Here is a 12,626-nt window from a genome sequence, read left to right as displayed (position 1 = left end):
ATTTACACGACTTGAAAACAATGTTCGATCTTATGCGGACGCACCAGCTCATGATGAATCCAACTAAGTCATTCTTAGGAATGGCTAGTGGTAAATTTCTCGGGTTCATGGTCATAGCTAACGGAATTTGTTTGGACCCAGATAAAATCAAGGCCATCCAAGAGCTACCACTTCCCAGGAATCTTAAGGAGCTTCGAGGTTTACAAGGACGATTGGCGTATATTCGCAGGTTCATCTCTAATCTGTCCGGGAAATGCCAACCCTTCTCAAAACTAATGAAGAAAGGAGTATCCTTTATGTGGGACGAGGCTTGCCAGAAAGCATTTGAGGATATTAAGCAATATATATCCAATCTGTCGATATTGGTCGCACCGAAGTCAGGTAAACCTTTCTTGATATATATTCGGGCTACAGATCATGCATTAGCAGGACTCTTGGAACAAGATGATGAAAATGATCATGAACAAGCTATCTACTATCTAAGAAGGACACTATCGGGTGCTGAACCCCATTATCCTCTCATTGAAAATGAATGTTTGGCGTTAGTTTTCACAGTTCAGAAAATGCGACATTACTTGGTTGGGTAAACTATACATGTTATTTCTCAGGTCAATCCTATTCGGGAATTTATGACACAGCCCAGTGCATTGAACTGGCGACTCGTCAGATGGGCTTTATTGCTTTCCCAATATGACATACACTTCAAATCTCAAAAGGCAGTGAAAGGTCAGGCTATTTGTGATCTTATGTCTAATCATCTACTAAAAGAAAAGGCCGAGTTATACCAAGACATACCTAATGAGACATATGAAGCAAACGTTGTCTCTAGAGAACAAGTATGGCAATTGTACTTCGTTGGTGCAGCAAGGACAAGTTCTACTGGTTGGGTTATAGCTAGAGTGGGGGTTGTCTTTATCTCTCCCCAAAACCACATACTCCCACGTGCCGTTTCCTTAACAGAACCATGTTCTAATAATGTGGCAGTATATAATGCTCTGTTGGTTGACTTAGATATAGCCAAACAATTAGGGGTGAAACACTTAGAAGCATACGGTGATTCTCAACTCATTGTTAATCAAATGAAGGGAGAATATGAGGATAGGAATGAAGACCTCGTTCCTTACCATACTGCAGCAATCACATTGGCCGATTCCTTTGAAGGCTTCTACATCGACCACATACCTCGTCTCAAGAATACCTATGTTGATACATTGGCGTCACTTGCGACTACCCTAGCTCTACCTAAAGGAACTACCCAGCAGGTCACAGTGACAAGCAGACAATTATTCAAATCAAAGTATGCACTGCAGGTTAATGCATCTGGAGCGGAGCCTTCAACACTCAAACCTAAAGATTGGTGATTTCTGATCATTGATTATGTCTTATATGGCTTATTGACTGAAGATATTAAAGAAAAAGAATTTATTCGTAGATGAGCACCAAGATTCTACTATGATTCTCAATCCCAGACTTTGTATCGGAAGTCGTACGATGGACTGTTGCTTCGCTGTTTATCAAATAGAGAAGCAAAAGAAGCCCTTAAAGACGCTCATGGTGGTATTTGTGGAGCTCATCAGCCCAGTCCTAAGTTATGGGACCGATTATGCAGATTGGGTTATTATTAGCCTAGCATGGTACAAGATGTTGTCGCTTTTGCCAAACAATGCCACGCCTATCAGATACATGCTAATTACATGCATCGACCACCCGAACATCTTCATCCTTCAACTACTTCATGGCCCTTCAAAACGTGGGGAATGGACATTGTTGGCCCAGTAACACCACCCTCTTCCAAAGGACATCGCTTCATTTTGGTGATAACCGATTACTTTTCTAAATGGGTAGAAGCAATCCCGTTGAGAGAAGTCAAAACGAGTGATGTTGTTAAATTTTTAAAACATCACGTCGTATTTAGGTACGACGTTCTGAGACGTATCATTCATGACAATGGGCCCCAATTTGTTAGCCAAGGCTTCACCTGATTCTGTGAAAAATTCAGGATCAAGAATTTGGCTTCAACGGCTTATAATCCTGCTACTAACGGGCAAGCAGAAGCATTTAACAAAACCATCATCAGAATTCTCACTAAGGTGGTTTCGACAAACAAAAGAGATTGGAATGAAAAATTGGGTCATAGTCTGTGGGTTTATTGCACAACAGTTCGAACGCCGACAGGAACGACACCGTATTCCTTGATATACGGATGTGAAGCCGTATTACTATTAGAGATCCAAATTCCTTCTTTACGGATAGCACTCGCAATCGGTATGACGACAGAAGAGAGTCATCGCCGACGTCTTGAAGAATTGGAAGCGCTTGATGAAAAGCGGTTATTGGCTCAACAACATATTGAGATTTATTAAGCTCGGATTTCTAGAGCATTTGATAAGAAGGTTAAGTACTGCACATTTAAAGAAGGCGACTTAGTTCTTGCAGCTCGGCACCCGAAGATTTTGAACTCCAAGAAGAAAGGAAAGTGTGAGCCAAATTGGGAAGGTCCATTTGTAGTAGAAACTGTCTACTCGAATGGAGCCTATAGTCTTATCACCAAAGATGGAGACAAACTTATGATGCCTATCAACGGTAAATTTCTGAAGAAATATTATTCATAGACTTCCTCTTCAAATGTATCTTGTTGCGGGAGAAGAAGCAAATAAAGGTAATGATTTCTTTATTTCATCTCCTCCAAATTTCCCTCACTAATCCTCTTCAATAGGATAGTGGAACTATTATCGTATTAATTCTACCTCTGATTGCTGATGGTCTTCCTAACATCGTCATTTTACCAAATGATGTTCATTTTCCTAACTTAGGCCTACCAAGTGATGTGCCTTTGTTTCTTTCAACATCATCATACTTCTAAAGTCACTGAATGATGTGATTTTCCTAACGTCGTTATTTTACCAAATGACGTTCGTTTTCCTAACTTAGTCCTAGCAAGTGATGTGCCTTTGTTTATTTCAACATCATCATACTTCTAAAGTCACTGAATGATGTGATTTTCCTAACGTTGTCATTTTACCAAATGACGTTCGTTTTCCTAACATAGGCCTACCAAGTGATGTGCCTTTGTTTCATTCAACATCATCATACTTCTAAAGTCACTGAATGATGTGATTTTCCTAACATCGTCATTTTACAAAATGACGTTCGTTTTCCTAACTTAGGCCTACTAAGTGATGTGCCTTTGTTTCTTTCAACATCATCATACTTCTAAAGTCACTGAATGATGTGATTTTCCCAACGTCGTCATTTTCCCAAATGACGTTCGTTTTCCTAACTTAGGCCTACCAAGTGATGTGCCTTTGTTTATTTTCCAACATCATCATACTTCTAAAGTCACTGAATGATGTGATTTTCCTAACGTCGTCATTTTCCCAAATGACGTTCGTTTTCCTAACTTTGGCCTACCAAGTGATGTGCCTTTGTTTCTTTCAACATCATCATACTTCTAAAATCACTGAATGATGTGATTTTCCTAACATCGTCATTTTCCCAAATGATGTTCGTTTTCCTAACTTGGGCCTACCAAGTGATGTGCCTTTGTTTCTTTCAACATCATCATACTTCTAAAGTCACTGAATGATGTGGTTTTTCCTAACGTCATCATTTTCCCAAATGACGTTCGTTTTCCTAACTTAGGCCTACTAAGTGATGTGCCTTTGTTTCTTTCAACATCATCATACTTCTAAAGTCACTGAACGATATGATTTTCCAAACATTGTCATTTACCCCTAATGACGTGCGTTTTCCAACATTGGCTTACCAGGTGAAGAGCATTAGTTCTCTTTGTCTTAAGTCTTTAAACGACTTTATATTCCTAACGTCGTCATTTTTACAAAATGATGTTCGTTTTCCCAACGAGTCTGCCATGTGTTGAACTTCGTCCTTAATGCTTAGTTACATTTTGAACCTCGTTATCATACACTTGATTTGAGGTCTAAAAGAGATTAAGAATAGAAGAGAAATCTTAGCATTGAAGTCTAAGAGAAACTCTTTGACAACTCGTCATACTGAGGGGAAAAGTATGGCTTGTCCAACTCAAACAGAAGTTGGTAAAAACCACTCAAGTCCGTTGACAGCTGAGGATTTGCTAAAAATCCTAAGTTAGAATACTTCAGTTATGCAAGAGAACAATATGTGGATAAAATATAAATTTTATTCATATATAATTGAAGATACAGAAACTCGAAGTACATAGATTGAACTTAGAAGACTCGAGCTACAATACGAGGTTCAATTACAAGTTCTTTCAGCTACAATACGAGGTTTGATTATAAGTTCTTTCATCTACAATACGAGGTTCGATTACAAGTTCTTTCAGCTACACTACGAAGTTCAATTACAATCTCCATGACCTTCGAGATTGCACTACGAACCTCCTCCGCAGCAAACGTGTTTTCTTGTTGTTGATGTTCCATCTTCCGTTCCTGGGCATGAAGTGTTCCCCATACCTAACTTTTAACTTTGGTGCTTGTAGCACATGTTTACCTACTTGGGTAAACTAACTACTAATAGAAACACCACAAGCTCTGAGCATAGGATCAATACTTCTCCCATCTCCGCAGAACGTGAAGACGGTGCTAACATTATTGCTGACTCCTAAAAGAAGCACTTCACTGAGTCTGTGAAACTGTCGTATAGACCAAAGTCCAGAGAAAAGACTATATGCTTGGGGGTACATGGCATTGCAAAATAGTAAGCACATTTAGACTTAAAATATCTCTTAGAAATTACATTCAAAAGTCCAACAAGTTGCCGAAACATGTCCTGATTTTGACTTTGGAACACTGAGAAACTCTCAAATGAGCGAGTTACTACGAAGACCAAGAGATCAAGGATCGGATCAGAAGAGTTACCTGAAGCGACTAAGTCATCAACTTTGCCTACCTCACCGGCGCTGATCATCAGAGTTCGGAGCCTAATAAGAAGCAAAGGTGGAAGTTTTAAAATGGTTAATCTCCTCTGAATCATTGTTGAAACAAAGCACAAAAGAGGAAGATGAATCATCTCAAAAAGCGACTGCCTATTTATAGGCAGAGGAGTCAACCAAGTGGCTGGGATGCATTACATGAATCCTTAAGCACCGAATCGCCAAAAGGTGTTGAGAACGAAGAGGCGTAATCAATTGCGTTTGTAATTAACGCCAACGAAAATGTGGCTCGAAACGACGCATTAAATGGTCAAGACTTAATGCTGACGAGATGAAATGATGGATTCTTGTGGATCAATAGTCTTGGAACTGTTGAAAGTTGCCACGTCATTCAACGAGATTCATTCTTGTTCTTAAGTCAAAAAATAACGAAAGTCGTTGTTTCAAACTAGATGTAAGTATTGAAACACGATCAAAAGTGGACTCGAACCTCGTCTTCGACGAAGGTCGTCCCCCTATTGTAATCAAGTATTAAAACTTGATTGATATTGGATCCGAACCTCATCTTCGACGAAGGTCGTTCCACTAGCTATTGAGATCTGATCAAAATTGGATCTGAACCTCATCTTTGATGAAGGTCGTTCCTTTAGTTATACTCAAATATGAGATCCGAACCTCGTCTTTGACGAAGGTCATTCTTTTAGCTATTGAGATTTGATCAAAATTGGATTTGAACCTCATTTCTCACGAAGGTCATTCTAATAATTGGGTTCAAACACCAAGGATTAATTGAATGAGATTAGAGTTTCATTATGACAAATACAAATTAGAATACGAATCCAACCTCGTATCAAAGTAGCAGGGTTCGTGAACTTTGACATTAAATTAGGCATTGAGGTGCAAAGTAGAGTTAGTGAACAAAGACATATGAAATTCTACTTATATATGAAGAAGAGGGTTACAAAAGTCAGATAAAAAGAATGAAGCTAAATGAATCTAGCAATCTGACGAATTTCCTCAACGAGCTTAGTTATGGATTCCTGGTTTTCTGCTTCAACATCAGCTAAAGCATGTCTACGTAGCTCCTCATCGGAATAGACGCTCATTTCATTTATAGCTTTTTCTAGCTGCTCCATTCGATCAACTTCAGCTTGAATTAAGGTTGATGCTGCATTTGTTTTGAGGCCAATGTCTGCTTCATATCTGTCATGCCTGCCAATTTAGCTTCACCTCTGCCAATTAGACCTGACGAGCCTTAAGTTGAGATTGAAGATGATCGACCTGACATTGTTTTTGAAGTTCAGCGTTGGCAACCTTTCTACTATCACAAGATAATTTTTCTTCAATCTCTTTAAACTCCTTAATTCGTTGCTTGTTCTCAAGCAATTGACGATTAATTTCAAATAAGGATTCATCCCTTTGCTGCATAGCTTTCATGGCCTGTTCCTCAGCTAAGGAGTAAAGAGATTGAGACCGACAATTTTGCCATTGATTGAAAAGGTCTTCAACCTTAGTCAAGTGCAACCAATACGGTAAAACTACAAGATCAGAGATCAAACTCTTCATCAGGTCTAAGAAAGGCACCAACACCTCTTTAATATCTGCAAAATTTCCTCCATGGTCCAAAACCTGAACGGAAGATTCTCTCAGGACGCTGAGAAAGTTCTCTGATATCTTTGATACGGCGAAATTTCTCGCCGAAGATGAAGGAGAGGCATGTGTACTACTTGAAGACACCATTGAATGAGTAGCAGTAGAAGAAACTCTAGCTGCTGTAAATATTGGCGGCGCATGGCTCACGGTGGGAGCATCAATAGTTGTAGCGACCATTGCAGTAGTGGTTAGAGCAGCAACGACTACCGTACTTGGTACGATGCAAGCCTCAGTCATCACAATAGAACTGGTAGACACGACACTTGTATCTATAGTGGCTTCAGCTTCAACTATGGTGGCTGGAATAGTTTCATTTCTCTCAGTCCCCTCAAGGACAACAATTGGATTATCAGCTGTACTTAATGTTATAATTGAACTTGGAGGTACTCTACTTTTGGCAGGGTCATTAGAAGATAGTCTTGCCTCAACACCTGCATCGGTAAAGGCGGTAGAATCTGTGGAAACAGCTAAGAATGGCAAAACAAAGTCGCTATTATCTTAGAAATCCAGAAAGGTAGATGATTATATGCTTATCTTACCAGGATCAACCGGAGCATCTTCGATGTGGGTACTCGACGTTGGACGCAGTCTAGGGTGGAGTCTAGCTAAAGGAATGTCATCCTCAAATTCTGAATCCGTCTCAACACCGAGTGACTCTATCACAGGAGTCACAAGCGGAGAAATGATACGCCTTGGTCTTTTGGCAACGCGTTTTGATCTACGCATTCGTCCAACTTCCTTGGATTTTCCCCTACTTTTCTCGGGGCCTCTTCTTCTGCAGTTTGTTCTAAATAAGAAGTATCAGAGGAAAACAAGTCAAAATTAACATAAATCAAAGTTAACATACCTGTGATCCCTTTGTTGGGATGTTGTTCCTCAGAAACTGGTGACCGACGATGAGAGCCCTCAGCAGTAGATCCATGTGGAGCAGGCTCGTAAGGTTCATCCATGGGAATGAAATCCTCAAATCCACCCAGATTGGCTCCATCTTTAAAAGTGTCTCCAATATTGGAAGCAGTAGGCATATGGCTCCCGTACTCGTCAACATGAGGAAATCTACGAGTTGAACTTTTATTTAGAGCAATGTCTATCTCTTCCTGAGTCTCATAAGGGCTAGGAGGAGTTGATTCCTCTATCCCAGCACTCTCTTCAGCATGCAAGAACTCTTTGAGTCCTGGTATACGGCTTCGCCTAGAATCATTCCCAGATCTATATCGGTGCCGGATGTAACGCAATCCCGATGAGTTTATGTTGAAGTTGGGAATTATTGCGTTCACTATACAATGTCATTTGCAATAAGCAAGTGTGCTCCGAAGCTGTGGATTTTTGGCTGGAAGCAAGAAACGAGCACATGTGCCACCGACAATAGTCTAATACCAAGATCTGGCCCTAATGATTAAGCTACAACCATCAGATATCAGTTGAGTATTGGGATTGCCAATGTATAACTGAGTGTAGCCGAATTGTCGAGCGAAGTGACAAGGCAGATAGGGTTCCAACACACATACTAGGCCGAAATGATAAACATGATACACAGGGCGAATGGTCATAAGCCACCTGATACAGCCAAGTGATAGAGAAGAATAACCTCGACCGTTGGATGCATCCACAATTGCGTGCCCATAACTAGTACCGGGGAAATGAAGGAAACAGTGATTGAATTCCCATCTCTTATGGTCGCGAAGAATACGCCGTACCAAAGCCAAATAATGGTACTCCAAGTCCAAATTCTCTAACCTCTGAATGAAAGGAATGATTTCACCCTCTCTACGAGCAGAAGGCGTACCCATAAGGGTTGGACAATGCAGAACAACCCATGCCATGAAATAAGTGTATGGCAAACCAATTTTTGTGTTCTCGTTACCTCGACAAAATTGGTAGCATAACCTTCGCAATCCATGATGAATGTGGGCGATCATGGCGGGAAGACGGGCATAAGAATGGTCGTGTGCTAAACATACGACAGGGAACACTACTTCCATTGGCAGCAAGTCGAAACTCCCAGAAACAACAACGACTTGATGAAGCCATAGCATGAGATACCCTGCCAGTAAAGCCTTAGAAGAAATAGGCTCCCCACTTTGAAAGAAATAACTCTCAAAAGTGGTACCGACAGGGTAACCTTGTTCATCTGACTCCGACACCCGATGCATGGGAGGATAAGTAAGTACTCGTCGTGACAATTCGTTTGCGTTGCAAGGACCCAAAGGAACCACAGGGTCATTTTTATGCTCCAAATTCTTGAAGAGATATCGAGCCCAGATGCTATGACTGAGGAGTCTTTCGTCCTTCTTATTAATCCTTCCTTCCACATTCATGCAAATGTAGTAATGACACATTAATTCCCAGAAGGTCTCTATTACTTGGGGTTGTTCCTTCTCCAGGGCAATTAACTCCCGTCGACCTGGGATATACTCATACAGATAATTCCCGTTTGGCAGCCCGAAGACTTCTTCCATCTCATGAAGAGCAATCCCCATCTCTCCATCAGGAGTAAAGAAAGTACGGGTTGTAGGATTATACAACTCTAGAATACCAAAGAGCTGGTGGGAGTTATTAATCAATCTGAATTGTGTTGCTCTGATGGGCGCATAAAGGCAAAAGTTTTGCAGGTCTTCTTGGTTCTCCTGCAAAATGTATTCAGTAACACGGGGCCACCACTGTGTAGGACTCCAATGAGACCAGCCTGGAGTTCTAAAGTCTTTAGCAGGGGATTGACTAGTTCTCCTAAAAAACGCACGGCCGAAGGTGTTAGCTTCTTCAGCGGTCTCACCAATCGGAAGTTCTTTTTGAAAAAGCCTAGTGTGTAATCTGGTGATGTAACGACTACCACCATCTATCTTGGTGCCACTACGAGAAAAGTGGCCACATATGACCCCGTCTTGTACTGGGGTTAAATCCTAATCCATTCTCCTGGGAGCTGAGACAATTTTCAAAGTAGTAAGAGAGACGTCACGCTCCATCCTAGGCAATAACAAATTTCGTCCGTTTATAGTTCTAAGCCATTCGTAAGTCCCAATATCCAACAAATCAGGATTCTCTGAAGAATCTCCGAATAAGAGAACAGGTTTCACAATAGGTTCACGATTGATAGACTCTAACAGAGCATCAGTGATCATACGCCTAAATGCGAAGACTGAAGGTTCAGAAAGAAGATTCACTTCTTCTAACTCACGTTCTCCGAACAACGGAATACTCTCAAGAACAAAGTAATGAGGATGAATGGCAATTGTCTGAGTACCATCCGCTCCAAGATCGCCACGTTGAGGAAGTGGAGTAGAAGGATATATGACTACACAAAAAAAAAAGACAAACAAGATTAATATCAAACAGTTGTCATAGCCAAGTAACACGAAGCTCATTCTGACTACGAATGTCAAAATTCGTTCGAATAATGAACTTCGATAGAAATAACGAGGCTCATCTATTCAGCGAGGTTCGTTGGAGAACACGAAGTTCATCATCTGAGGATAAAATTCGCAAATCCAACGAACATGGTCGATGAAAAGACGAAGCTTATCATATAAACAAATTTTGTTTAACAAGTCTAGAGGGTGACCCTCGTCAAAATAGCCAACGATGTTGGTCATGTGAAGTACAACTTGCTAATGAGGCTCATCGAAAGATAAAACAAGTCATAGAGACGAGAATCATTGATGACGAGCCTCATCTAACCAAAAAGACGTCATCTTTATGATGAGTCTGGAAGAAACTGTTCATCTTCCTCAAGAAACCCCAGTCAAAAATAGATGTGGTTAATATCCTTCAGAATGAAAATCACGCGTTTAAGATCTATTACCTGAAAAAGTGGGTAGAACGCCGGGTTCGTGCGAAGGGCCAGCAACCTTCTTACCCTTACTCTTGCTTCGGTCTACAGTGGTCTTAGGGGCCATTGATTTTGCTTGGAAGACTTGCGAAGAGAGAAAGATCGGAATTTTAAGAATAGGAGGAATTCGGATAACCCAAACGACAAAGAGAGAAGAAAGGACTTCTCATATTATGATACCCTATTTATAGGAGCGGGAAAAAAGGGTCGAATCAAGGGTCGCGATCTTCAGTTAAGGTCGTTTGATGAGATCTCTCCCCAACAAGATCTACGGATGGGATTCACAGGGATTTCCAATTACTAGCTGGCAACCATTTGCTAAATCTTGGAAAGGCGCATAGCAGTGAGGTTGACGAAGCTGCGAGGTGTCAAATGCCAGATGTTGGTTATTTTGGCAAGGCTTGTATAAAGGGACAGACTCCAGAACGAACCTCAAGGTAACTTTCACAAACATGAAGTTCATGATAAAACCAGGTTCGTGAAACAAACTTCTTAAGTTCGAGATACCTATTCAAAGTATTTCAAACTACATACAACCTTATTTAGGTCTGAAAACTTTGAAGGGGGGGTTTTGTAGACATTAAAAAATGTCAAAATTTAAAAGGTGAAAAGATGGGTCAGGGAAACGAACTCCTTTTCAATCAGAAACGAGGTTCGTCGAATCAACCTTGAGAACAAGAGTCGCCATGCAGCAGAACTCAACGTCGAAAGATAAAGCTCATTGAAGGAAACGAATCTACAAGACTCGGAAATCATCATTGGATACGAAGTTCGAGGTTCGCTAGTGAATATAGACTTGAAATTCGTCATTGGATACGAAGTTCTAGGTTTGCTAGTGAATATAAGATTCGAAGCTCGTCATTGGATACGAGGTTCGAGGTTAACTAATGGATACAGGGTTTGTAGCTCATCATTGGATACGAGTTGAACTCTAGCCGTCAAAGATGAAGCTCATTATTGAATACGAGGTTCGGAGTTCATCATTAGAGGAAGCTCACAAGGCTCGCCACCCGGCGAGGCTCGACATCAAAGACGAGGCTCACCACGTAGTGAGGCTCGACATCAAGGACGAGGTTCGCCAACGCAGTGAACTTCGTCACCCATCTTAAATCAGGCTGTAACGACCACAAAGACCCAGTCAGCCACATGGGCTAAATTCAAGGAGTCAGTTACGGCATGACTCCACAATTGCAGCGCATCAGTTACGCCCACGATCCCACTATTGTAGCATGTCGGTTACGTGCTTAAAACCCTATAAATAGCCATCGATGGCTATAGAGAAAGGGTGGGTTAATTGATTATAAATTAATTGGAGATTTTCAAGCTTGGACTTAGAGAAACATCAGAGCTTAAAGTTTCTGCACGTCAATCCGGAGTTCGAACCTCGATTCCAGCCGATTAACCTACGTCAGAAGCTCTTGTGATCTTGGTCTGATCGTCAACGGGAGGAAAACTCGACTCAAGCATCGGGGGAAGCATCCTTTCGCCACCTAGAACCCACCTTAAACAAAAGAGAAGCTGAATTAACCTTCTCTTACTCTGTAATCGAGAGAGAGCGAGTGATTGTAAGGGTTCGTACTAAGTGATCGAACCCAGTTTTCTTAAAACAAGAGAATCAATCAATCTTAAATTTTTCTACCCTACACCTTCTTCTTCAGCCCCATCAAAACAAGGGCGGCAACAAAAAAGATCATAATTGTTCTCCAAAGACAAGAGTTGTCTAGCCCGGACTATGCACACAGTCGTCCATGTGCCTGACTCAAGCCTCTGCACGAAAGGAACAGATGTCTCACTATCGTGTATGATCCCTATCATTAACAAGGGACAATGTAACATGAACCAGGCCACTAAATAAGTAAAGGGCACGGGTGCGCGGGGTTGGGGAGTCTTCCAAACTTTCCTCCTACCAACCTTCATCTCCTTGATATCGAGGAGTTCAGAAATCAGATCTCATAAGCCCCTTTGCAAACAACCTGTCACTGCAGAGAGAAGACTTAAAGGTCTTCCGCAAGCCAGGAGAATGGCTGGGTATACTACTTCAGCTAAGATCGACTCAACCAGCTTCGACGACATGACACACCGCTTCAGTCATATCATCAGGAAGCCGGCAAGGAGGGTCACATCAGAGATGGGAGCAGCAGCTTGATAATGAAAGCTCTCTAATTCACTGTCATCTTCAAATCCATCTTCTAGATACTTGTTCTTATAAGTAGCATTAGGAGCCTTGATGCGGGCTTTAATGCTCTTAGAAGAGATTACAACAAGACGAGTCAC

General features: G+C 41.3%; 1 protein-coding gene across 1 annotated transcript; it reads left to right on the top strand.

Moving 5' to 3' along the window:
* On the top strand, nt 630-1,361 carry LOC109839098. The gene has a single exon (XM_020407533.1). The coding sequence runs from the start codon at nt 630-632 to the stop codon at nt 1,359-1,361; it is 732 nt and encodes a 243-aa protein (XP_020263122.1).

Source organism: Asparagus officinalis, chromosome 4 (genome assembly GCF_001876935.1).
Source record: "Asparagus officinalis chromosome 4, Aspof.V1, whole genome shotgun sequence".
Lineage (NCBI taxonomy): Eukaryota > Viridiplantae > Streptophyta > Magnoliopsida > Asparagales > Asparagaceae > Asparagus > Asparagus officinalis.
This window is presented reverse-complemented; position numbering and strand designations above follow the sequence as displayed.